The sequence below is a fragment of the Rattus norvegicus genome, chromosome 12 (genome assembly GCF_021556685.1).
Source record: "Rattus norvegicus strain SHRSP/BbbUtx chromosome 12, alternate assembly SHRSP_T2T, whole genome shotgun sequence".
Lineage (NCBI taxonomy): Eukaryota > Metazoa > Chordata > Mammalia > Rodentia > Muridae > Rattus > Rattus norvegicus.
In genome coordinates, this window is record NC_141545.1 from 52,811,349 (window position 1) to 52,839,223 (window position 27,875).

Genomic DNA, 27,875 nt, shown 5'->3' on the forward strand with positions numbered 1-27,875 from the left:
TCGGGAGGCAGAGGCTGGTGAGTCTGAGTCCAGCCTGGTCTACAGAATGAGTTCCATCACAGCCAAAGCTATGCAGAGAGACCATGTGTGGCTCACAGATGTGAATGCATGGTCTTCAGGGAGTGGCATCATTTGAAAGGATTAGGAGGTGTGGCCTTGATGGAGGTACTGTGTCCCTGAGGGTGGGCTCTGAGGTTTCAAAGCCCAAGCTAGGCCCAGTGGCCCTCTCTTCCTGTTGCCTTTGGATACAGAAGTAGAAATCGTAGCTACTTTTCTAACACTATGTCTTCCTATGCGCTACCATGCTTCCCATCGTGACAATAATGAACTAATTAATTATTGGACTAATTTACCTGTGAAACTGTAAGCAAGCTCCAATTAAATGCTATCTTTTATACAAGTTATAGTGATCATGGTCTCTTCAGAGCAATGGAACTGATTAAAACAACACCTGTCTCAATATAATTAAAAATAAACAATAAAGCCACAAAACACCAACCTCCACATACACGGGCACAAGCAACCTATACACATATATACATATACACATATGTCCACACATACATACATACATACAAATACGCACACATGCACACACCTATATACACCTATCCACAGATACACACACATACATGTACACATGCACACAGACATATACACACATGTCCATAGATACACATATATACACACACATCCACACAGATACACAGTCCACACATACACACGTGCACACACACACATTGTTCTCTAGCCATTATTTTGTAAGTCAGATGAAGTCACTTTCACCTCACCCAGCTATTCCTTTTTTGATTTATTTTGTGTACATGGGTACCTTGCCTGTATGTGTGTCGTGCCCAGGAGGCCAGAAGAGGGCACTGGATTCTCTAGAGCTGCAGATACCAATTGGTTGTAAGCCGCCATGACGGTGCTGGGAACTGAACGTGAGTCCTTTGGATGAACAGCACATGTCTTAACTGCTAAAGCATCTTTTAAGCCTGATACAAAATTATTCCTATGGTTCAAAAGAGGTCATTTTTCAAATTTACATCAAAGTATCCTGTGGTGCCAAAGATGTAACTCAGTTGAATGAAGCTATGGGTTTGATCCCAGCTCTATATGGTGGCCCATGCCTGTAACCCCAGCAGTTGGGAAGCAGAGGCAGGAAAACCAGAGGTTCAAGGGCATCATCTTTAGCTACAGAGCAAGCTCAAGTACAGTCTGGGGTAATGAGACCTTTCTCTAGAGAGGAAAATCAGTGAATGACAAAGGCTGAGTTAGTTTTATACTTTGTTTTCTCTTTTTTAAAATTATGTTCGTTCATATTTTGTGTGTGTGTGTGTGTGTGTGTTGTGTGTTGTGCACACAACATACACACAGTGGAAACCAAAAGAGAGTATCAGTCGCCCTGGAAGTGAATTACAGGCAGTTGTGAAGCACCTGGTGTGAGTACTGGGAACCAAACCTATGTCCTCTGCAGGTCAGCAAGAGCTGTGAAACTACAGTCATCCTTCAGCTTGGCCCTTCTCGTTTTACACAGCCTCACTCTGTAATCGGCCAGACCTGGCTGGCCTCAAATTCACAGTAATCCTCCTGCTCCAGTCTCCCAAAAGATGGGACTTTAGGCATGAATCACTATGGCTGGCTCAATTGGGAATTTTTATCTTTTTAAAGATTTTTAAAAAGATTTTATTTTTTATATGTATGAGTGTTCAACATTATCTCTTCAATAGTTCATGTACTTGGTGATGCTGTCAAAGTTTTATTTTTTCAATAAGCTTTTAAAAAATATTTTTTTAAAAAGCCGTGATTTGTTTTGCTTTCAAGATTTATTTATTTAATTATTTGAGTACACTCTCTTCAGACACCCCAGAAAAGGGCATCAGATCCTATTACAGATGGTTGTGAGCCACCATGTGGTTGCTGGGAATTGAACTCAGGACCTCTGGAAGAGCAGTCAGAGCTCTTAACCACTGAGCCATCTCTCCAGCCCTAAAAAATATTTTTGATTATAAAATAATTACAACATGTCCTCTCTCCCTTCTCTTTCCTCCTTCCAATCCTCCCACATACCCCTGTCCTTACTGACTTTCAATCTGTGGCCTCTTTTCATCACTGGTTATCATATTCATGCGTGTGTGTGTGTGTGTGTGTGTGTGTGTGTGTGTGTGTGTGTGATGTAATATATATGTGTGTAATATATGTGTGTTAATATGAGTGTAATGTAATATATATGTGTGCGTGTAAAATGTAATATATACATATATGAAGACTACATACAAATTCACACACATGCACACAGCTATATGAAGACTCCTTCCCTGGCTCCCAGCATGCCTTGCCCTTCCTCTAGTTTTCTGTCTAGGATTGAGGCTTCTGAGCTTTTCCTCTTCCGTATGACCATCTGTGTCATACGTTTTCAGGTCATGTTTCCACAGCCATATTGGTACACAGCCTCACAACTAACACCTCTTTCCGTGGGCTCTTACAATCCTTATGTCCCTTCCACAATGTTCCCTGAGCCCCGGGTGCCGGACTTGTGCTGTAGATGTTCGGGTTGGGAATAAAGCTTTTTTTTTTTTTTTTTGGGTTCTTTTTTTTCGGAGCTTGGGACCGAACCCAGGGCCTTGCGCTTCCTAGGCAAGCGCTCTACCACTGAGCTAAATCCCCAGCCCCGGGAATAAAGCTTTTCTGTTTGTTTTGTTGTTACTGTTTTAAAGACCAGTCTCCATATGTAGGCCAGGCTGTCCTCAAACCTGCACAGAACCTCCTACCCCTGAATCCCAGGTATAGGGATTAAAGGTATGTGCCACCATACTCACAAGCAATAAAGCTTTTTTATCTTATTTTTTATGGTTTTTTTTAATGGTTGGTTGGTTTTCGGTTTGAGGATTTGGTTTCATTTTGGTTTGGTTTTGGTTTTGGTGGTGGTGCTTATTGGTGGTTGGTTGGTTAGTTGGTTGGTGGTTGGTTAGTTGCTTGGTGGTTGGTTGCTTGGTGGTTGGTTAGTTGCTTGGTGGTTGGTTAGTTGCTTGGTGGTTGGTTGGTGGTTGGTTGGTTGGTGGTTGGTTGGTTGGTTAGTTGGTTGGTTAGTTGATGAATAGTTAGTTGGTGGTTGGTTGGTTAGTTGGTTGGTGGTTGGTTAGTTGGTTGGTTGTTTCTGAGACATGGCTATTCTGGAACTCTCTATGTAGACCATGTTAGCCTTAATTAAACTCATGAAGACCTGCCTGCCTCTACCTCCCGAATGCTGAGATTAAAGGTGTATCCCACCGTGCCAGGCTTCCTCATATTTTTTAAGAGATTACTCACTGAACCCAAAGGCCACTGGTTTGGATGGGCTAGCTGGCCAGTGAGAACCAGGGATCCACCTACCTCCACCACCTCCCAATTCCCAGTTCTAGGGTTACAGGTCTATGCCACCTGTCCAGCCTCTGGTGGGAGCCACGGATGGAGCTCAAGCCCCTCTGCCTAAATAGAAAACACTTTACCCACTGAGCCATTCCCCAACCCCTAAAGACAATTTTTTTAAGAAAATATATAAAACAACACATCCAGAGATTGCACCCCTTTACTTATCCATTTTTTTCCTCCAGACTCAATCTCACCTCTAAGGGTCCTTTCTTATGCTTGAATTCTCTATTTACTGAAAGACCCTATTGAAGCAAAATCAATTAAATGAAATTCAAAGACATGAAGGGAGAAAATCCATTATCAAACAATTGTTGTATTGGTGAAGAAAAAAAAGAGGAGGAGGAGGAAGAAGAAGAAGAGGGGAGGAAGAGGAGGAGGAGGAGGAAGAAGAGGAGGAAGGGAGGAAGAGGATGAAGAGGAGGAAGAGGAAGAAGAGGAGGAAGAGGAGGAAGGGGAGGAAGAGGAGGAAGGAGGAAGAGGAAGAAGAGGAGGAAGAGGAGGAAGAAGAATACAAAAGAGCAACTGCCAACTTCCCTGAATAAATAATAATCCAGATTTGCGAGATGGAAACGTCAAGATTGAGGAAGAGATGACTCAGTGGTTCGCAGAACTAGCTGCTCTTGCAGAGGGCCAGGGTTCGGCTCTCAGCACCCACTTCGTGGCTCATAACCAGATGTAACTCCAGATGGGCGCCATAGTCCTTTCCACCTCTGCTATATACATCTATGTAAACAAATACTCATTTAAATAAAAATGTTTTTAAAGTTTTTTAACAAAACAAAATCCTGGAAGACTAATGTTCTCAAATGAAGATAAGGAAAAAGTACATTTTTAAAATTCAGATATAATTTTATGTTATTGCTCTCTAGCAGGTGCAAGCGCTTCTCTCTCTCTCACTCTGTGTGTGTGTGTGTGTGTGTGTGTGTGTGTGTGTGTGTGTGTGTCTTTGTGTTGTGCACCTGGGGGAAGGTCAAAGGACAACTTGCCAGAGTCCATTCTACCCTACTGTGTGAGTCCCAGGAATCCAACTCAGGTCCCCAAGCATGGCGGCAGACACCTTTACACACTGAGACATCTCCCTCCCTGACCCTCAGAATTAATTTTAATCGCGCCAGGATATACAGAGCTGATCCTTTATACTAATCAACACATGCCTTGTTTTTTTCACTAAAACGCACTGGGAATGTCACATTATAAATAGTGACAAAAGTTAACCAGGGTGCTGAGAAAAATCATACAAAGATATTTTATCTCAAAAGACACCACAAGTGAATCCCAGGGTCATTCAGTCCTACAAACATATATCGAACATCTACTACACTAGACACCAGGAGGGGGAAGTTGTCTGCTTATGGGATGATTTACAGCTCTCCAAACTTCCCCCAGTCACAACTTTGAAGGCTTGCTAAAAATTCAAATTTTCCTTCTCTGCCTTGGCAAACCACTTATTGCATGGGTCTCTTGGTGCAGTGTGTGGCTCCAGATTATTACTTATACTCCAGCTAGTTAGTGGCTTGAAAACACACCACAGAGTAGAGGGAGAAAGGCTGCACTACTCCAGCCAAGAAAAGTCCATTTTGCTCAACATCCCTCACTCTGAGAGACACACCCAAACACTTGGAAGCCCAGGTGGACCTAAAGCTCTCCAGGACCTGTAGGTGGTGAGATACCAACAACCTTGCTGCCTTCTAGGAACGAAAAGCCCACTCCCTAGGAACCACACTTGGGGTGGTGACCCCGAGCCTCCCTGCAGCTGCGTGCTACAGCCCCGGTGGGCTCGGGTACCCCCACCCCGCGCCCCAGCCCCGTCCCGCTCCGAGGGGGCGGGGTCGAGGAAGGGGAGGTGCGGGACCTTAGGTGTCCACTGCATTCCAGGCACACAGCCGTGGAAACTGAGGCAGGCAGGCTGATGATACACAGGGTCTGCCTAATGCTTCGCTGCGGGGCTCGAACCCTGACGAGGCGGGGGCCTCCGCCTGCAGAACATCGTCGGCCGCCGAGGCCCGGCCCGGCTCGCACCGACAGAGTTTCACAAAGAAAGTCTCCCGGCCCGCGCCCCGCTCACACTCACCGGCGCCGGCGGAGACTCGGGCTCCCGCCGCCTGCGGCTCCGCGCCGAGGCCGGCTCGGGCGCCAGAGGAGGCGGCTGTTCCATCCCCGCGGGGCCCGTCGGCGTCTGCCTAGAGCTAACGGTCCCGCCAGCTAGGCGCGCGCACCGCTCTCGCGCGCCATGTTCCTGCCGTGCCGCGCGCCGCCGAGCGCCCCCGCCCTCAACGCGCACGCACGCGCGCGCCGAGCCAGCTCGCACCGCGCAAGTGCGTTCCCGGCCTGAGCCCTCCCGGAGCGGGTCGCTAGCTGTTCCGGGCTCTGCGCGGCCGCCCGCCGCACTGCGGACCACCCGGAGGGCACCACGCGGAGCCGGGGCGCGTAAAGACGCACCAGTGTAGGTGACTCGGCGAACGCTGGCCTCCACGGCCCGCGTCAGCGCTCTCCCTTGTCTAGCTAGGATAGAATCTTCAGAAGCCCAACTCCTGCATCCAAGGATTTGAGTCTTCGGTGGGTGGCTCTCTGGAGGCCGGATCTTGTGTTTCAAGCAGTTAAGAACCGAGGGATCCCTGGAAAAGGTGCATCGCCTTGTCTCCCTAAAAACTATGAACTTGGAGCTGGAGAGATGGCTCAGCGGTTAAGAGCACTGGTTGCTCTTCCAGAGAACCAAGGTTCAGTTCCCAGCACCCATATGATAGCAAACAACTATTTGCAACTCCAGTTCGAGGGAGTCTGACACCCTCAAACAGATATGTATGCAAACAAAACACCAATGCACATAAAATTAAAATAAGTTTGTAAAAAGCTATGTATGAGTTTATGTCGGGAGATGGTGGTACACTCTTTTAACCCCGGCACTTGGAAGACAGAGGAATACACACAGAGAAACTTGTCTCGAAAAAACAAAACAACAAACAAAAAACATGAACTTGTCAGGAAGTCAAAAGAGCCTTGATTTTTTCAGTGTTCAGCTTGTGCATGTAATAAACCTGGCGTGGCCTGGACTTTTTCTTGGGGGTGATTGACATTGGCCAATAATGCATGCCTAGAGGCCTAAGAGATGGCTCAGTAGCTAAGAATACCAGCTGCTTTCCCAGAGGACCAGAGTTCAATTCCCAGGATCCACATGGCAACTCAACAACTGTCTGTAATCCCAGTTCCAAGATAACCAGACACCGTCACACATAAACACATACGAAAAAACACCAGAGCACATTAAAAAGTAATAACCAATAATGTGTGCACAATGCCTGGCACGGCCCTCCCAGCTGGAAGGTATAATTCCTGCTCTATCCTTCAAAAGTCAAAGGGGGGGGGGGTCAGTTTTCAAACTCTGTATAATTATCAGGGCAGAGTTCACCCAACCATTCTTCCCAAATCTCTCTGCCACAAACCTCTCTAAAAATACAAAAGCTAGGAGAAAAACAAGAACAGAGAACATTTCCCCTACTGCTAAAGAACCTCTTGGAAACTTTTCCCCCACTTTGTAGATGTGGATGACCTGGAACTTGATGTGTAGACCAGACTGGCCTCAAACTACCTCATAGCATGCACCACTGCCCAGTTTACTCTTGCAATCTTTCTATACTTGTTTGCTCCTCTCATCTTTACCGGGTACAAGTGACACAAACATAACCTAGTAAACAAAAAAAAACAAAAAACAAAAAAAAAAAAAATTCCTGATCATATAACTGGGTCCTGAACATTCCTGATCACATAAGAGTCCTGGGATGGCGTCTCTCACCTTCAACCATAGCTGTGCCTTGGATCTTGTCTACCTGAACCAACGCCTTGAGTCTTCGGTCTGATTCTTATGCAGTTCTTTCCACAGAGGTACCCATCTACAGAAGAAATCGGATTCCCAGTGTCCGGTCCAAAATAAAGGGGGGTCAAAGGGCTCTTCCTGTTGCCTATTAGCATATCAAAGTGCATCCTGGCCCCTAGGCTCTCTTGGTTTAACAATTACCTGGGCTCTTCTTGGCTCTTCTCATAACGCCCCCCTACCCTAAACTTCTCCAGCTCAGGGACTTCCCTTCCCCTAGCTTCACATTCCTACAGAACCCTGCCACACAGTCTTGGCATCCTCTCCTTTGTCTTCCTTACCTTCATTGCATTAAATATTCAAGCCAAATGAATTCCCATTTGCCCCTCTGCACTGGGCCAGCTGAACTTCAGCCTCCCAAGAGAAACTACCAAGAGACATTCACAGAACAGCTGTTGGCCCTTGGACGTCCTCTCCTGGTAAAGAGTTTCTAAAGCATAGTGCTCAACACATAGCTTGGCCAATAAGCTACAATGTGGGCTGTCGTCAATTAGCAAAGTTACAGTGAGTCAGAAGCAAACAAACAGAAGTTGCTATTAGAATTGCACTACGGGTATTCCTGTGAACTTCCAAAACAAATTCCACCTTTTAGGAGGTAAGGTGCAGGACACTAACAATGTTTCGGTTTCTACATATCAAAGGACTGTTAAAACAGCCAGCCCTAGGTAGGTAAGAAGCCTTTGTTACTTTTGGCAGTTCAGGGTTCTTAGAGACGTAAACAGTCCTAAAGACACCTGGCTTAAGAGCCTGCTACTTTTGCTGAGAATGTGGGTTCAGATCCCAGATAACTCACAATTATCTGTACTCCAGTTCCAGAAGCCCCAGTGCCTTCTTCCCTGTACACACAAGCAGGCATACTCATAAAAATAAAGATAAATCTTAAAAAAAATTTTTAAGGGGTTGGGGATTTAGCTCAGTTCAGTCCTCAGCTCCAAAAAAAACAAAAAACAAAAACAAACAAACAAGCAAAAAATTTTAAACTAGGAGGTGGCAGCTTACCCCTTTAATCCCAGCACCTGGGAGCCAGAGGCAGTTTGGATCTCTGAGTTCCAGGCCAGCCTGATCCACAGAGTGAGTTCAAGGACAGCCAAGGCTACACAGAGAAATGCTATCTTGAAAAAAAAAATTTTTTAGATGTGATTCTTTGTCTCTTATGATTCTGTTGGTGTGAGTCAACATCCCTTAGTATGACTTAATTAACTAGAGACAAAATACATTCATTTACAGTCAGAAAGACCTATACTGACTCCTTTCTTCTTCCCCTTCTTTCCTCCTCCTCCTCCTAATTTTATGTGGATGGGTGTTTTTGTATATACATATCTATGTACCACTTGCATGCAGAGTACCCACAGAAGCCAGAGGGTGTTGAGGCTCTAGAACTCCCAGCCAACCATGGAGCTACCAGGGGAGCTCATACACCATACACTCTGTTGTGTATTACTGGAATTATTAAATGCATTTTTTATTGAAAATACCTCAAACTTAAGATGAGTTCAACTTAAGATGGAGTTACAGTTTGTTCGTTTTGGTTTAGGTTTTGGTTTATAGATTCAGGGTTTCTCAGTCCTGTCTGTACTGGATCTTGCTCTGTACACAAGGCTGGTCTCAAACTCAGATCCACCTGCAGCTGCCTCCCAAGTGCTAGGATTAAAGGCATGTGCCACCACAGTGCGGCTAAGTTAGTTTTGAGCCACCATATGTTTGTTGGGAACTGAACTCAGGTCCTCTTGGAAGAGCAGCCACTGCCTATTTTGTTTTTTTTTTTAACTTTTTTGTTTGTTTGTTTCACATCATGCACCTGTACCCCGATTCCACTCATCTCCCCATCCCTTCATATCCACCCTCTTCCCTTGCAACTTCCCTACAAAAGAAAAACATCACATGCGCACACACGCACGCACGCACACGCACACACACCATGGAAAGCATCTTGTTATAGACACTGTGGTGTGTCATGGTATGTCCCACACATCTTTACTTGCAAACAATCATTGCACTGAGTCACTGGTCTGGTTTGAGGTCTCTTGGTTCTGCTACACTATCAATTCTGGATTCTCATGGGACTCCTCTCAGTTATCCTGTTGTTGGCCTAGATCATGAAAATCCTGTAGCTTTGGATCTGCAGGACCAGCCCTTTCACATGCTTCAATTGTTCATAGGTGAGTTAGATTTTGGAGTGAACCAACTCCGAGCCCTGGCTCTGGGTGGTAGCTGAGATGGTTAGCCTGCCAATTCTCTCATATCTGCACCACCAGGAAAGCTCTCCAGCACTGCTCCTGGCTACCCCACCCTATACTGCCACTGGCTGTGAGGGGCAGGGTCAGCTCTCCTACTCTCATTCCCTCAGGGATGGCTGTTAACAGGTGCAAGGTCACTCACTCTCCAAAGTGCTGCCTCCTCTCCTGACCTAGGGCCAGCTCTCCTGTCTGTCTCAGGTGTTGAAGGATGGAGGAGGGCATCTCCCCTGCACCCACGCCCCCTCCTGGCAGTAGGGGTCAGCTCATCTATGTCCCACCACCACAAGGGTCAGCTCTGTGCTGCCCCCGCAAGGTGGAAGGCCTACTCCTGATTGCTGCAGCCAGTGAGGGGTAGGACCAGCTCTGCACAGCCACTGGACATCTATGAGGTCTCATGAGGCAGCCCAGACCAGGGAAGTTTGCATGGTCTATAGTGGTAATAGGAGCCAAGAAATCAACAGGCCCCTGCTACTACATGATCACAGACTCAGACATAGCTCTCAGCGGCAGCAAAGCAACCAAAGCAACCAATAGAGAGATGTCTCTAACTCCTACCTTACTTCTCTACATGCCTAACACAAGGATGGTTGGAGGACCTAATTTAAGGAAGCCCTCTATCACCTGCCTAAAAATTGGGGGGAATTAATATCTGGATTTAATGTAGCCCCAAGAGTTCAGAGACGAGCATAATCTCTTTGTCTCGTCTATTTTTAAAGCGAAAGTCTCACTATAGAGCTCAGGCTGCCCTCAAACTCCATGTCTTACTATTTCCGCTTCCTAAGGTCTGGGATGGATTATAGGAGTGTGAGAACTCATTGGACCTAAAGGATATGAATTTCACATGGGTTGCTTGGCAACCGGCCACTACAAAGCACCCAACATCACCATGTTCTTTTCTTTCTAAGGGACTGAGTCCGTGGTGTGTGTGTGTGTGTGTGTGTGTTTGGGAGGGGGGAAAGGGGAGGGAGAGTTTTGAGAGAAAAAGGGAAAGAAAAAGAGAGAAGAGACAGAGACAGAGAGACAGAGAGAGAGACTCTGTGTGTGTGTGTGTGTGTGTGTGTGTGTGTGTACCCCCTGAAATTTGCTCTTAAAGACCAGGCAGGCCTTAAAGTCAACTCAAACATTCTCCTGCCCCTGCCTCCTGAGAGCTAAGATTAAAGGAATGGATCACCGGGGTTGGGGATTTAGCTCAGTGGTAGAGCGCTTGCCTAGCAAGGGCAAGGCCCTGGGTTCGGTCCCCAGCTCCAAAAAAAAAAAAAAAAAAGGTATGGATCACCACGGCCGGTGGGACTTAGACCTTCTAAGGGACCTTTAGAATTTGTATTCAGACAGATGACCCTAAAACCAGAGTGACATCCTGAGAAGGTGGACTGGCACTCTGAGGATCCAGAGGAAAAGCCACTACCACTACTGATACTGTTTGAGGATATTCTCTTTAATATCTATATGTGTCTGCATACACACACGTGTGTAGGTGACCAGAGAGGCCAGGGGAACGTATCGGATCCAGAAATGTAGTTACAGGGGTGATGGGAACTGAACTCCAGTTCTCTATAAGACTGTTCTTAATCACTGAACCAGCTCTCAACACAATGCCAACATTTCTTCTTAAAAAAAAAGAAAGAAAGAAAGAAGTGCAGGTCATGAAACATAAGCCCAGAGGCCATTTTTAATTGTGCATCAGTGATGGAAAAGCAGTTGTCCCCATCATTAAAATATAGACTGTATTTAAAAAAAAAAACATATAGCCTTTAAAAACAAAAGACTTGGGGTTGGGGATTTGGCTCAGTGGTAGAGCGCTTGCCTAGCAAGCGCAAGGCCCTGGGTTTGGTCCCCAGCTCCGAAAAAAAAGAAAAAAAAAAAACAAAAGACTTCAAGGTGGAGAAGATGATGGCAGTGTGGAGAAGACGATGGCAGTGTGGAAGGAAGCACATTTCTTTCATGTCCAACGCTCACAACACAGCCTTACACACGGCCAGGCGCTTCGAGCTCTCCGCGTCCTCCGCCTCCAGTTCCAGGGGCCGCTTTTGACCGGAAGTCTGGAAATAAAGCAAAAGCAGAGGTGTTCAAGAGAAAAGCACAGCTTCTATCTAAGCTCCTCATAGTTCCGTAAACTGAGGGCATTTCATGGGAATTACGTTGTCATGACAACTGAGTCCTCCTAACACACCTCTGGAATAAAGATGCTAATCTACTCTCCCTGGTGATTTCCAACCACTAATGGATGTACAGCCACTTTAAAAGAAAAAGCCTTACAGTGACACAAAAGCAAGTTCAATTCGGATCTTTCCCCTGTCTAGCAAAATTCTGGGTGAGGCATGATGTAGGGCAGCAGCAGCTCCCAGCACCCACAGGGTTAGGGTTGCTAGGGAGCTCACTCTATTGTGCTACACCAGCTGGAATTATTAAATGGCCTTTTTATTTAAAATGCCTCCAACCTGGGATGAGTTCCTCAGGGTACAATGCCACTGTAGGCCAAAGAATAACTTATAGCTACTTATAGTTTTCCTATTCATAAAATCAAGAAAGAACAGTGAGGAAAAAGGAGCAAGATCACTGACCAAAACAGGACAGGAGTAAACAGACTCGTCTATACTTGCAATCAGGAAATCGCCACAATCAAGTAAACTTTTACACGCTAACAATGGAAGCTTAAAACAGAAACCATCACAGACTATTTGCCCAAGTTTTACATTTTCCAAAGATTTAAATTCGTGCCTCTAACAGGATCTTACATCTCGCCATGCCGAGGATCTTGAGATCGGCAAGCCTTATCTAATGTTCCAACTCATTCAACACATCCTGCGTTATTAAATCTTCCAGGGTTGCAAGAACATACCAAAACAAAACAGAAACACTGGCTCGACCTGGAGGGCTTGCCTGAGCAGCCTGAGGCCCCAGGTTCAATCCCAAGTACAGCCAGCCGGTAAAAATGACCTACTGCCCTATACTATGCAAACAAGCTGGCCTACAACTCCCAATCCTCCTGCCTGTGTTGAGACTCAGTGCCCTGTCTCAGCCTTCTAAGAGCTGACATTATATGTATGTGGCACCAAGCCCGACATTAAACCTTTTTTTTAAAAAGGTTGAGCACCTGCCTCTCCACAGAAAGTTCAACTTAATTCCACAATTCAGTAGCATCAACAGAATACCTGGGCAGGAGCCAGAGGGAGGGGCACCAAGTTCTTTTCCTGCACCAGCAGATCCTGAAACTTCTTCTTCATGTGCTCATCCTGTGAAGAAATCAGAGGGCACAGATGGGCTGCACATGAGGAAGCTCCCAGAGTGACAGGTAAACGCCCAAGGCTGTCTTCCTGACAGAAAACCTCATACTTTTGCTGAAGTTTCCTAATGAAGGGACATGGGCACTCACTCTGCTTTCTCGCCACTCCCTACACCAAACTCAAGGGCCATGAGCTCTTCATTAACCAGAGAACCAGACCCCACTATGGTTCAGAACCAGCAGTGTGCTGTAGGGATCAGGAGCCCAGAACACAAGGCAGACACTGTGCCACCCTGAGTCCTCACAGAAGCAGATTCCTCCCTCCCTGACACAAACGAGTCAATTATGCAGGCCATCCGAACAGCTAGTCCAGCAAGTAAGAAGCAAGTTGACAGAAGAGCCATAGCCTACAAAACCTCAGGCCCACATCTCGGGGGTGAGATGGCAATAAACAGGACCAAACACTGTAGGTATTCTGGGCTATCGGAGGGAGAGGTGGAGCAGGGGAGGTATAAACAAGGAGAAATCTTCTCGAATGCACAAAAAAAAAAAAAAAAAAAAAAAGCTCCCACTTCCCTCGAGGCAAAATCCCAGGGGGTTCAAGCACCAGCAGGCAGAAAGCTCTGAGAGGCAGCCTGGCATTGAGTTTTCAGAAACATAAAACATCTAGGAAGAGCCTAGAGAGAGATGCTCAGAGGGAAGAGTAAGGACCACTCTTGCAGAAGACCCGAATCTGGTTTACAGCACCCAAATCAAGCACCTGTAATCCCAGTAACAGGGGATCTCGGCCCTCTCCTGGACTGCTCAGGAACTGCACTCACACACACACATACCCACACATGGCCTCACTATACAACCCTGGCTGTCCTGAATCACAGAGTTTTGCCTGCATCTCCATCTTCCTAAGTGCTGGGATTAAAGAAAGCACGACTATGACCAGAAAAGATAAATCTTAAAAAAAAAGACTGCACACACCTTTAATCACAGCACACAGGAGGCTCGAGGAGGTGAATTTTTCTGTCTGAAGCCATTCCTCATCTACACTATGTCAACTTGACTCAAGCTAGGAAGGCTCGTCTTGGAAAGGAACAGCCTCCATCAGATTAGCCAATGGGCATATATGTTGGGGGCATTTTCTTGATTAATGATTGAGGCAGGAGGACAAAAACGCCCACTGTGGGTGGTGCCATTCCTAGGCTGGTGGTCCTAGGTTATATAAGGAAGCAAGCCATGGAAAGCATGCCAGTAAGTACCATTCTACAGTTTCTGCTTCAGGATCTGGCCTTTGGTTTCCTCCTATCCTGACTTCCCTCAGTGAGGGACTCTGATGTGTAAGTATAAAATGAAATAAACTCTCTCCTCTTTAAAGGGCTTACTCCATGTTTACCACAGTCACACAGAAACCAAACTAGGACAAGAATTGTGTCCGCAGCATACAGATATCTCAAGACCCTGTGTACTTTCTCTCCATATCTTTCTACTTCTACCAGAGCATCCAGGAAGAAAGATTTCCAACACCTACCTCCTTGTCTTACTGGTTACTCTGAGCGGCCCACAGAGCGCCTGTCTGGACAGCACCAAGCTCATATACACATTCATGTGTATTGCTTTGCTCTGTAGATCATGGTGCCTAACAGTGTTTCAAACATAAACTTGTTAACTGTGCTCTAAAGGGATGAATGCGTGAATAAAACCAACATGGAACGCCTCTATGAATTAGGTAAACACTGCAAGTCCTGTGAGCTCAGTGCTTGGCCTCTAATGATGTGTTGCTGGAGGATGTGGAACCTTGAGAGCAAAGGACACTGGGAAGAAGGAAATTTTGGACCTCCTCCTCTTCCTTCTTTAAAAATCTTGTGTGTACTCAGCTTGGCACACACATACACACACACACACACATGCACACGCACACGCACACAAGTAAAATTAAAACAAGTCTTCCCAGGACTTCCCAGCATGTTTGTAGCATGTGGAAGTCAGAGGTCAACCTTGGGTGTCGATCCCTGACTTCCATCTCGTTTTAAGAAAAGAGTCTCTTGCTACTCACCACCACACACAGTCAAGCTAACTGGCTATGAGCTGCAGGGGAGTCGGCACCCACAATCTCTCTCAGCTCCTCGCATTTGCAGGAAAAGTAATTTATCCACTGAGCCAAATCCCTGGAGCCTCTTCCTTTGCTTTCCCATATCTAGCATGGACTAGCCTCTCCCACAAACGTAAACAAAATAAACCTTTTCCAAGTTGATTTATCGAGGTGTGTCACAGCTAACAGAAATCTAATAAGCACAAGCGTCCTTCTTCTGGACACTGGTGGGGCCATTCATGGCCTGCGGCTATCTGCATCCATTCACAAGCCAGAAGACCTGTGGCCATCTGCATCAACAGGTCAACAGGAATATGAAAACGCATCTCAACACGAGTCCAAGTAGCAAGATTTCTGTAAATCCGTGAGAAGTCTACATCCAAAACTACTGAGTTACAACGCCCCTCAAAAGCAAGCAGGCAGGATTCTTCTATTTTATCAAAGTTGAGGAGGGCTCGTGAAGGACATCCACCAGCTAGATATAGCTCAGGACAAGGCAGAGAGAAGGGAGAGAAGGAGTCACAGTCCCACAAACCAGGAGACAGTTCCCTGAACCCAAGCTTATCATTCTTAGCAGCCGCTCAGAGAGCCCTCCTGCACCCTCACCCTTCTCACCCAGTGCCCACAATGCTTTTCCAAGCAAAACGTAGACAAGGAGTGTCTTCCCTCCGGGTTGGAGCAGAGCAGAGCTTCAGATTTAATTACTTGAGAATAACGGATTTTTTTTTTTTTTAAGACAAGAAGTCTAAGCAAAATGGGCTACACTGACTCATACATCTTGGGCAAACACACACCCTGTTGCTAGGCCTGACTGACCAGCCCATTCTTTTCTTCCCCCAAAGCTAACACAGAAAGCCAACACAGTGTGTCTGCCTCCCCTTGGATCCCAGAAGCTGCCCTATTAAGGGATGTGAAAAGAGCCTTAGAGTGGGCTTCTCTTTTCATCAAAGTTAAATCCCCACACGCAAAGACACCTTTGTTTCCAAACTCCTTGTCTCCAAGGCCCTTGCTGCTTTCAGATCTGTGTGGTCTAGTAAACATTAAATCATCTGACAGATTTCTTCTGGGAGGAGAATCATGTTTCCAGGGTAATAACCGAAACACATAGATCTATCCCCTTACCCCTCCCCCTCCCCCTCCTTAAAAATATTTTATTGCAGTCTTTCATTTATCTTAGGTGTGTGTGTGGAATCAGAGGATAACTCTACTATGTGACTTCTGGGGATCAAACCAGGGTTGTCAGATTTTGTGCTGGACTGGTGAGGAGACATTCCCTCAGGTCCAGCTGCACTCCTTCTTTTAATGATTTGCTGTTCTTGACCTGAGCTACTCTGACCAAAAATGTAGGTATGGAAGGTTCTCCGCATCTACCAGAGAAGCTGCTCTTGTTAATTAATTCCAAGTCAATGATTAATCTCCCAACGTTATAGACGCTCTTACACTGGCAGCAGGCTTTGAATGAGCTTGGCACAAAAATCTCAAAGCAACAGGGATGTGTGCACACAGACGTCTTGTACACAGGCGACAGCCTGTGCTATGGACATGCTTGCTCACTGGAAACCAAGAATGAGACCCTTTAAAACATAGCCACCTGGGGTTGGGGGTTTAGCTCAGTGGTAGAGCCAAGAGTCCTATGGAAAGAGACACCCAAAACACACACACCCATGTTCATTCACCCTCTCTCCTCCCATTCCCCCATCTCCCTCCCTTCCTTCTGTTCCCTCTTCCACATGTGTGTGCACTGGTTAGAGACAATTGTACGCTCACTTTACCTACCACCTGATTGAAAACACTTACATAGTAAACCCAACAACGCAGAGACTGTGTGGGACCCTCAGCCTAACCTCATTTAAGCGGTGTGGGGCTCCCCTGAAGTTTAGCCAGAAAGAAACTGCCTCGTACCCACCTGAAGCCAAGGATGACTTAAGGCTTCCTCTGTGGTAAGCCTGGCCTTTGGATCCACAACCAGTAGTTTCTTGACAAGGTCCAGAGCTGAAGTAAAGTAGCAAGAGAATTGAGGAAATCATAATAAAAAGAATAAATACATTCCACCTGTGTTATTAAACTCCTCCAGAACTGCAGACCACCAGTCAGAGGAGAGAGCAGCATGAAACCAGCTGGTCTGGCGGAGAGATCCCTCCAAGCACCCTCCCTCCCCGAATACAGAAGATTGGGACCTTAAGAATGAGGACGCACCCCATCTCTCCCTGCTCGGACACCAGAACCTTCCCTGTTCCTTTTCTTGCTCAAGTTCAGCCAAATGTAAACTAAACTTCTAACCAGTTCTGAGATGCTCACAATGTACCAGAAACTCTTAGTCCGGTTGCTTGATGGTAAGAGACCAGAGAGGGGTTCCCTATAAGCAATTAAATCCTTACCTCACAAGCGAGCAACAACCAGAGGCTGGCTTATATGCTGCATACTGCAGCAATATTCTCCCTTGAATCCCTGATATTAAATACAATCACCTAGGTTACATCATTAGACACTTGGTCTTAAGCACCTTTTCTCCTGGGGAGTTGCAAGGTTGTACGTTTGAACAGTAAAATACAGATAACCGATGGCCTTGAGCTTTTCACATTCTATTTACGTTTGTTATTAGAAGCCGTTTTGCACTCTTGAATGGGTAGCAGGCCTTGAAACCTTTACGTCAGGGCTATTGATCATTTGTTTACAAATTGAGAAAACGGAGACTCGAAAACATGAAATAACTTGCCCAAGGGCACACAACTGACGAGTAGCAGACCTAGGACTTCCGCTCAGGCTCTGAAGCTCAGGTTCTTAACCATGTCCTCTTCCTGTCAAGTGGTGCAAAGCAACAGAATGACCAGATGGGAGAAAACCAGCAGTCTGAGGAGACGCTCCCACCAACAGGACACCCACACGTCAGTTAAACCAGACGCCTGTAACCCTTTCGTATCCATACCCTTCTCTGAGACATCTGTCCAGACTTCCGGAATAAGGTTGTACTTTCCACTGGTGATCTGATCCTTCAGTGACACTTGGGTCTTATGCTCAGAGAAAGGTGGATACCCACTTAGGCTTAATGTTGGTAGAGAAAGAAAGGAAAAAAAGTCAAGTGGCATTCTTAGTGGCATTGGATACACAGGCTTCTTCTCAGCGCTGAGAAAAATCAGCTTTTCTTAAGTCAACGATCCAAAAAAAAAAAAAAATGACCTGAGTCAAACAGAAGCTCTCTACCAGGACGAAGGTACAGTTTCGTCCAACCTCATCCAACCAGACTGTGAAACCATGAGAATGCCTCCTACCAGATGAAAAGAATGACTCCTAGGCTCCAGCAGTCGACGGCCCGGCTGTACCCAGCAGTCCCGTTGGAGATAAGGACCTCAGGAGCCAGATAAGTGGGCGTACCACATAGAGTCCTCATCAGGGAGGTCTCCCCCAAGATCTTGGACTGTCCAAAATCAGTGATCTAAAATTATGAACAAAACAAATGAAATCCAAACATCATACCCATCGTCCCAAGAGACACACACAGAAACTGTATTATCTGTCACACAGACGCCCGCCATTGTTAACCCAAAATGCAAAATTTCATGTCTTTGCAAAGTAGTTTAGCTTAAAAGAAAAAAATTCCTGGGACTAGGAACCTGAGAACCAATTTACCTATGGTCATTATAACCTTACAAAAACTGCATCACCCTGCCACAAACACTAATTAGGACACTAATATTTATGCACACAAGACTCTTAAATTTCTCAACACTATGGAACCTCTGGAGAGCTTAGGGGGGAAAGAAATGCACCGGGTTTTTTGTTTGTTTGTTTGTTTTTGGTTTTTTTGGTCTTGTGACTATTACAGAAGATTCTAAACTGAAGGAAAAAAGGCAGGGTCCATGCCTCAATGATCCATTTAGACTCTCTCCCTCCCTCTGAACACAGAAGTGGCTTCTATGCTCTGGAGTTCAGTGACTGCTCAGATGGGTGGAATACTGGGCCATCTCAACAAAAAATGGTAAGATTGGGAAGTGAGATTCTCAACCTTGATATTCCTTTTTTTTTTTTTTTTAATGTGAGAAACTAAAAGGCAGTTTGAACAGAAATATACAGCAGTGGCCACAGAGAGGGTCAAGCGTTGTCACCTTGATAAGACAGTCCTCTTCCTGAGATGACAGAAGAACATTCTCTGGCTTTAGGTCCCGATGTATGATCCCATTTTCATGAAGGTACTGTACAAAAACAGGCAGGACTGTTGGTTTATACGCACACATGTAAGGAGACACAGTTGCCAAGAACTAACTCCTAGCCTGGGCGATATTAAACTGTATGACGCACCAGCATCCTCAAAATCAGAGCTGGAGCAGGCGTAGGCACTTATGATACGCCTGTGTTTCATAATTCCAGAGAACAAAAATCCCCTCACAGACAGACACGGTATCTATTTCAATAAGCATTTAAATAAATGATAACATATCATAGGAACTCCATCAAAATTTTGTTATTCAATCCCTTTCCACCAAACCTGACAACCTCAAGCCCCAGAAAACACACAACGGAAGGAGAACAGACTTCTCCTGGTTTTTCTCTAACACACACACACACACACACACACTTTCACACACACAAAATCTCTTACACACACATAGTCTCTGACACATACACACGCTCACACATACACTTTCACACATACATACACACTCTCATATACATACTCTCACACACACACTCACACACATTTTCTCACACACACTCACACACACATAATCACTCATTCTGTCTCTCTCTCTCTCTTTCACACACACACACACACACACACACACACACACACACACACACACACAAACACGGCAGAAAGCTGGAGATACAGAACTAGCCTAGCAAGAATTATGCTCAACCCAAACATCAAAAATAACCAATAACTAAACTACTAATCTATTCCTAGGAACAAAGACTAGCTTTAGTACTTTAAAATTCTCTTGTTGGGGGGTTGGGGATTTAGCTCAGTGGTAGAGCGCTTGCCTAGCAAGCTTCAAGGCCCCAGGTTTGGTCCCCAGCTCTGGAAAAAAAAGAAAAAAAAAAAATTCTCTTGTTGGAAATAGAATGCAAAAATCAAACCGGAGAAAATATCAATTCTTCAGGAATAAAAAAACGCCCTGCACCGACAGATCTGTGCATAGTTCATTGTTGTTAGTCAGTACACAGGGAAATAATAAACCGACAAGGAATCAAATCCTGTGCACATGACAGCCGTCATTAAAAGTGAACTGTGGGCTGGAGAGATGGCTCGGAAGGTAAGAGCACTGACTGCTCTGAGTTCAAATCCCAGCAACCACATGGTGGCTCACAACCATCTGTAATGGGATCCGATGCCCTCTTCTGGTGTGTCTGAGGACAGTGACAGTGTACTCATATAAATAAAATAAATAAATAAAATATTTTTTTTTAAAAAAGGTGAACCAAGTATGGCAGTGCATGCCTGTGAAGATAAGAGTAGGTAGACCAAATGTCAAAGCCAAGTTGACTACAGAGTAAAGGTAAGGTCAGCCTATGCTATCTGAGACCCTATCGCAAAAACAAACAAACAGAAGCACACAAAGGCTATGGGTAAATACTTCAAACCAAGTCACTGCCACAATGGTCAGGTAGGTGCAGACTCAATGCCCCTCCAGAAAGACCCTGGACGGCTGGCATAGACCGCTTGTGTGGATTTTGTTTTTCCTGAGATACAAGAGAGAACCAAGGCTTCCTGCATGCTAGGCAACCACCCTACCTCTGAAGTAGTCTCCATTTTCTTTGAGACAAGCTCTCTCTGAATTGCCAGAGGGTTAGGGTTAGGCTTTGAATTTAAGATCCCTGCCTTAATCTCCCTAAACAGCTGAGATTCCAGGCTGTACCACCGGACCGTGATATGTCTCCTTCCTTAGTTCCCTTCCTTGGGGTCTCTTATACTCGTGGCAAGAGCTTGATCATCTGAGTCACAGGGGGAAAGAAGGGATTTTTTTTTTTTGGCCTAGAGCAGAAACACACACACACACACACACACACCACACTCCCTGACACCAGAGAGCAGAAACACACACACACACACACACACACACACACACACACACACACACCACACTCCCTGACACCAGAGGGCTTCCCTTACCTGTACAGCTAAAAGCATTTGGTAGAAATAGAGCTTGCAGGTGGCTTCCTTCAGGCGTTTGTTCCCCACCACACGGTCAAACAATTCTCCTCCTTCCATCCTGAAACACACACAGAGCAGGACCTTCATCCCTGAACACACAACACCAATGAAATAAACTCACCTAGCCCAGAAAAATACGCATGGGGGAAGGGGGGGGGGGGGGGAGATGAGCACCTGCCTCAAGCCAGAGGCCCCTGGCCTGCACCTCCAGCACTAAGACATTGCTTAGGGTTAATGCCAGCACTCGGGCAGAGCTCAAAGGCCCAGGCCAGCCAGAGATACAGGGCCTTCTCAAAATAAATAAATGTATGTGTGTTGGGGGGGGGGGGGGGTGATGGTGAGGCAGGTCTTTCATCCTGGCACTTGGGAGGCAGAGACAGGCTGATCTCTGCATTAAGATGGTCTGGCCTAACCTACAGAGTGAGTTTTGGCTTAGCCAGGCTACAAGGAGAAACCTTGTCTCCAAAACCCAAAAATTAATAAATTCATACATAGACAAACAAATAGCCAAATCATCTTCCTGAGGGCTAGAGAAAGAGCTAGGCCAAAGAAACTCACAAGGAGTGGCTATCAGCCTACCAAAGCACCTGCTGGCCTCAGGCTCACTCTAGTCACCCTCAGGGGACCTTGGTTCCCCACAGCTTTCACCACCCCACCCCTACCCTACACCTCTCCAGCTCCTGAGCTCCCTCCCCCAAGTTCCCATTCCCATCCTACCCTGCCATTTCAGCCCTCAGCTCTCTTAGCCCCCTCTCCTCTCTCCCTCCCCACTCCTCTCTCTACCCTCACCACTCTTCTCTCATAGCCAGGTTCGGTCTCTTGGCCAAGCTTCATCTACTACTCCTCTCCCTGCTGTGGAATCTTCCAGCTGCCTCTGCCTGTGCTCTCCCTTAAAAGCACAATGAAAACCTTCTCCTCAACCACACCCGGGAGGGCTGCGTCCTGATTTCTCTCACTCCTCTTACAGAAGATGGGAGTTCAGTTCCCAGCCTCCGCGTCCAACCCACAAGTGCCTGTAACTCCATCTCAGGAGACCAAAGTCCACGTCTGACCGCTACAGCACATGGACATACGCGCACAGGCACAGAACTAAAAATAATCAAACATAAACCGTGGAACAAACTAATGACCTGATAAGCCTCATCCATGACAAGACGCCCCAGTAGGAAAAGAGGAGAAGATGGAATATATAATAAGCAATGGAGACTTTGGGAACATTTTAAAAATCTGACTCCAGCAGGACGGTGTTGGTGCACACCTTTGATCCCAGCACTTGGAAGCAGATCTCTGAGTTAGAGGCCAGCCTGGTCTGCAGGTAGAGTTCTAAGACTGCCAGGGCTACACAGAAAAACTCTTGTCTTGAAAACCACAAAGATAAAATAAAATAAAGAAATAAAAATCTGATTCCAGAGCTGGAGAGAGGCCCATAGATCTGCATTCCTACAGCGATCCTACATGCTGGTGGAGTGGAAACAGACTACCATGCTGGGCCAGACAGCTGGGGTTCGAACCCCAGGTCAATTCTTCAAAGCTGTAGGTCTTCAGGTCTTTGGCTACTTAACCCCTCTGAGCTAAACAACAATAACAAAGTTAAATTTAAAATATCTGTTTGTTTTCTTGAGACAGTCCTGGGACTCAGTCTGTAGACCAGGCTGGCCTTGAATTCACTGACATTCGTCTGCCTCGGCCTCCTGAGTGCTGGGATTAAAGGGGTGCGCCACCACCTCCTGGCTAACCTGCATTCGATTCTTTACTGGCTTATAAGACTTGGAAACATAAATTTAAATGATACTACTTACAGTTCCAGAACAATGTAATAATCTTCCACATCAAAGACATCTTTAATCTTGATGATGCACGGCTACAGGAGAGAAGAAAGGAGAAAGGATAAACTCCAGAAAGGAAACCTTAAGACACAGAACCTGAGGCATCAGGAGGATGAAGAGCAGGCACTGGGTCCTTGTTTGGGGGGGGTGGGTTCCAAGTACAGGAGAAGGCGGAATGGAATGTAGCTGACTGCTCACTGAGAACTCACACAAGAAACACATCGTACAGTGTCAGCAAGGAATAATTCAAATCTGTTTAGCAGGTTTTCCCAGACGTCTCCTCATTCGTCAAAACAGGAACCTGACAAGAGGCATGAAAAGAAGCGGGAGCTGGATACTCCGGGGAGGGGGTACGGTATTTTCTCAGCAGACCTGAGATCTAGATTCAGTCCCAGCACAGGAGCAAAAGTCCTTCTTCTCAGCAGGACACAAGATCAGAGACCATGAAACTATTATGTAATCCCAGCACTTGGGGGTGTGGGGGGAGGAAAAATCAAAGATTCAAGGCCAGCCTCGGCTATAAAGCAAGTTCAAGGCTAGCCTGGGCAACAGGAGACCCTGTCTCAATAACAGAGAAGGCTAAGGAGGAATCCCAATTATACTCCCAGATAACAGATTCTTGCGCTCCAGCACCAGAGTCACGGAGAATGGAACCTGTATGATAAATCCTCTCATTGTATAAGACCTTTGAAGCATGGATAACAGTTTATCATCTGTGCTGGGGACACAGCACTGCAGGCGGGGAGAAGCAGGTTTAGATTCTCTAGAAGGCAGACTCAGCATTACAGTTTCCACTCAGAAAGCTACCTGTGTTTAAAACTGACAGCAAAGCTCAGGGCAGGTAAGAAACAGGCTGAGTTTCAGGAAGACAGAAGCCAGCACAAAGAAGTGATCACGAGAGACTCAGACAGAGAGCCAGGAATCCTTTCAGGTTTGACACTGTAAGAAGTGAGACTCATCCCAGCACTCTTCATGGTTCACTGCAACTGTTGCTGCATACACCCTTCCTCCTGCAGTGAAAAGTCCCACAGTGAACACCCACAGCTTCCCAACGTAGACATGGAAACAGGGCTCAGTGCTGCTGAGACGTCTGTCTTAATTAATATCAAAGTTAACCAGGAAAACATTTAGGAAGATGTCCTTTGTTTAAGTGAGAGAGAGAGAGAGAGTGTGTGTGTGTGTGTGGTGTGTTGTGTCTGTCTGTCTGTCGTCTGTCTGTCTGTCTCTGTGCATGCCACCAAGCATGTGTGGAGGTCAGAGAAAAACTTGTGGGAACTGGTTCTCCTGGTTCTCTCCTTCCTCCATGAGAGTCCTAGGGATCAAACTCAGATGGCCAGGCTTCACAGCACGTTCCTTCTTTACCCTCTGAGTCACTCTGCCAACAGTGAATGTGTTTTAAAAAATAAGACAAAACTAGGCAAAGCAGGCTGCGGCAGGAAGATTGCTTGAGCCAGGAATCCGGGCCTAGCCTGGCCAATTCAGCCAGTTCCTGTGGAAAAGAACAAAAACAAACTCCACTCAAAGAGGCGGAGACAGAGGGTCATGTGAGTCCAGTATTCCCAGACTTGCCAGGGTAACAAGGCAGGACTGTCTCCTAACAACAAAAAGAAAAGGAAGAAAAGGGATTAGGGAGGGGGAGAAAAGGCAGAAGGAAAATGGAAGCAAAGGGAGAGCAGGGAAGGAAAGGAGAGGAAAGAGAAGAAGCTGCTCTCAAAGTACAAGACAGGCAAGCAGGAAGGCTGGCCGCTGGAGTGCGGAGGTTAGAGGATCCAGAATTGTAAGCAGGCTGTGGAGACATTGTATCTAACACAGTGATCTAGAATAAATAAACCTTCAAATTCTTGGAGAGTTGTGAGGAGGTGGAAGACAGAAAAGAAATTCTGACCGGAGGTTAGGAGAAGAGGAAATCTTCAGTTACTCTAGCAAGATGTGGGTCAAGTTTAACACTAACACCTACTGAGCTTGCATTATGGGTTCTCATAAACTAGTGAAGAGACTGGGAGAACCCGCAAAAAGAAGCCAATATCAGTCAGACCTGTAGGCTACAGCCCTATGTCTTCCACAGATATAAAGTCATCCTTACAAAACAGGTAAGGTAGCAAGCGCAAGGCCCTGGGTTCGGTCCCCAGCTCCGGGAAAAAAAAAAAAAAAAAAAAAGACAAAACAGGTAAGGACCACGTATATTCAACACCTATGCATCAGACATAACAACGGGATTCTTCCTACCTGTCAGACACCATGGGTTTAACTGGATTACTCCAAATAATAATTATTTAAAAGGATCCAAATAAAAGATATTTAAAAGGACCCAAATTCAGATATAATTAACCTCACTAAAACTTTCATTTTCTTTGCAAATATTACTAATCTTTTTAAGGTTTTCGTCCAGACCTCAATAAAAATATCGAGTATTGAATCATGAATCACGGAGCCCTTCACACAGGGTTGTATTCTTAAAACTTGGAAGTAAAACTCGTCCGAGGTAAATAAGCCATATGTGTTCTCACAAACACACAGAGGAGCCCCAAGTAGCCTCCTATGGCAACACAACTGACAGTGATACTTACATGATTCAGCTTCTTCAAAATTTCTATTTCAGTTTCCACACTGGGAGCTGTGTCCTTAAATAAACAGGATAGCATTGAGTTCATTAGTAATAATAATCATAATGGCCAGTATTTAAAAATATATTTATAGTTAAATTTCATTTAGGATGCCTCAGTTACAAGCCAGGCCCAGCTCTCCCAGAGGACACAAGACTCCATTTGCGTAAAATGGGCTTCAGCTAAGAAATCCAGATTTAAATTTTTTTTTTAGTTTTTTTTTTTCACTTTTACTTTATGTACATTGGTGTTTCGACTGGATGCATGTCTGTGTGAGGGTGTCCGATCCCCTGGAACTGGGATCACACACTGCTGTGAGCCACCATCGCAGCAAAGAACTGGACACGGGTCATCTAAAGGACCAGCAAATAAATGCCCTTAACCACTGAACTATCTCTCCATCCCCCACCCCCAGGTTAAAAATGTTTAAATCCAGACATTTTCTTTGCACTTTCACACTCATTACATTTCAGGGGCTGGGGTGGGGGTGAGGAGGTTCTGTTAATGGAGAGGTCATACAGAGTCCAGTGAATGGAAGATTCAGTTAAGTAAAGATTGGTTCTTAAGTTTTCAACAACCTAGGAGACAGCCTTTTCCTCCCCTAAATGGGAAGCAAATCCAGAATCATGAGGTCAGAAATCTATAGCCAATTGAACACAGACCGGAAATTCCCCCTGCCATGTAAGAATAGAATTATCTTGGGAAAAACAATCTGAAGAATGTTAAAGCCAGAAACAGCTGGCTGGAAAGGAAGAAATGCCTGGGCCCTGCTTTGACGTTTCTTTGCCGGGTTATATGGGGGGTCGGGGGGTGGTGGGGTGGTGAACGGACACGACACAGACAATACAGTTGGCTACTTCACTCATTCGGTAAATGTGAATTACAGAAAAAGTAATAAATAGTTGCTATATAAAGATAATTTACATTCTAAAAAAAAATGCAACTGATCATTAGAAATGTCACCTCATGGGGCTGGGGATTTAGCGCAGTGGTAGAGCACTTACCTAGGAAGCGCAAGGCCCTGGGTTCAGTCCCCAGCTCCGAAAAAAAGAACCAAAAAAAAAAAAAAAAAATGTCACCTCAGGGTTGGGGATTTAGCTCAGTGGTAGAGCACTTGCCTAGGAAGCGCAAGGCTCTGGGTTCGGTCCCCAGCTCCGAAAAAAGAAAAAAAAAAAAGAAAAGAAATGTCACCTCGGTGGTAGAGTACTTGTCTGGTATTCCTGAGTCCCTGGGTTTTATAAAAGTGTGTTTCTATAGCTAACTAACTCCTAGCCAACACCCGAAAGAGCAAAGAATTATCTGCATAAATTATGATGAAGTGGAGGGCGGGTATTCCTTCCTAGTGATGTCTTTGAGAATCTGTTTAAATCTGTCTGATATTATCCAGAACCGGATCGTATCAGGCAAAGTGCCTCAAATGCAACTGGCTGACTCTTTGGAAAACACACAAGACCTTACAGAGCAGACGGGGTCAGCAGGGCGTAGGGAAAGGGACTGCTCCTTTACCATGTCAAATCCATAGTTGCAGTTTAGGGGAACTGTACCACCTCCCTCAGGCCCACGCATGCCTGCAATCCCAGCATCCCAGAGTACACCTTCAAGGACAGTCTGGGCTATGTGAGAGCCATAATCTCAAAAAACAGGGAAAAAAATGCTTTGAAGTAAAAAGCAATCTCCAGAATTTGTAGAATGAGTCAAAATGCTACACTGTAGGCACTGAGCATTTCACACTGCAGCAAATGCTGGGAATACATTGAGAATAGCACCTAGGTCAGGATTAAACCCAGCTTTCCTGAGATTGTTTTGCCTTCTCACTAGACCTCTTAACTCTCAACAGGTTTCATTTCCACTACAATATCCCAAACGTGTTACTCCATTCACTGTTTGAAAGCCTGGGCCGCAGATAAACCGCTGTGATAAAGCTGATCGGTGACTAGGAGCAGTTTCCGTGAGATATGCCTGTTGAGGACAGGAAGGTGAGCTGTCCAAACGAGGTGAATTCATCTAGACACCACAGTGTCTCCACCAAGATAAGACGAGAGAGGCTGAAGGCAGCTATGAGGCTGCACTGGCCGTTAGACCCACTTCTCCCCCATCCCTTTATAGCTACTTTAGGGGAAAAAAAAAAACAGTCTGTTACTGCGTGCAGGATTACACACAATCAATTATTTCTAGAATTAAATTATAAATAAAGGTTTCTAGATTAATTAAAAGACACTTAAAAGTGTCCAGTGTTGCTTGGCAGTGAAGAATCGCTACGCCTAAGAGACTGAGACACACTCCAGAGTTCCTTAAGGGCTTGTGCGAGCCAGGCAGCTACCAACTCGGTACTCACAGCTTCTCTGGACGAGCCAAGGGCGAACCTCCGCTTGCTGATGATCTTTATGGCCACTTTCTTACACGTTTTCCTCTCAAAGGCCATCTTTACCTCCCCACAGGCACCGCTAAGGGGAAGCACACAGACAGTGACTGT

At 45.8% G+C, this 27,875-nt stretch overlaps 2 protein-coding genes across 7 annotated transcripts in view; both read right to left on the reverse strand.

The window, feature by feature from the left end:
* The window catches only part of Ttc28 (tetratricopeptide repeat domain 28), a 442,550-nt gene extending 436,883 nt beyond the window's left edge, over window positions 1-5,667 (reverse strand). For both annotated transcript variants that reach the window (XM_087579748.1, XM_087579747.1), the window contains exon 1: window positions 5,483-5,667. In XM_087579748.1, the coding sequence (XP_087435874.1) occupies window positions 5,483-5,566 (84 nt within the window). In that variant the 5' untranslated portion in view covers window positions 5,567-5,667. The remainder of the gene's footprint in view (window positions 1-5,482) is intronic.
* A 5,263-nt stretch (window positions 5,668-10,930) lies between these two features.
* The window catches only part of Chek2 (checkpoint kinase 2), a 32,455-nt gene continuing 15,510 nt past the window's right edge, over window positions 10,931-27,875 (reverse strand). For 4 of the 5 annotated variants that reach the window (XM_087577542.1, XM_087577544.1, XM_087577540.1 and 1 more), the window contains 10 exons: window positions 27,738-27,846; window positions 25,367-25,420; window positions 22,773-22,834; window positions 20,932-21,031; window positions 18,926-19,012; window positions 18,092-18,255; window positions 17,749-17,864; window positions 16,729-16,814; window positions 12,669-12,749; window positions 10,931-11,555 (listed from right to left, as the gene is read on the reverse strand). In XM_087577542.1, coding sequence (XP_087433668.1) covers window positions 11,469-11,555; window positions 12,669-12,749; window positions 16,729-16,814; window positions 17,749-17,864; window positions 18,092-18,255; window positions 18,926-19,012; window positions 20,932-21,031; window positions 22,773-22,834; window positions 25,367-25,420; window positions 27,738-27,846 — 946 coding nt within the window. In that variant the 3' untranslated portion in view covers window positions 10,931-11,468. The remainder of the gene's footprint in view (window positions 11,556-12,668; window positions 12,750-16,728; window positions 16,815-17,748; window positions 17,865-18,091; window positions 18,256-18,925; window positions 19,013-20,931; window positions 21,032-22,772; window positions 22,835-25,366; window positions 25,421-27,737; window positions 27,847-27,875) is intronic. The other variant, NM_053677.1, reaches the window with a different exon arrangement.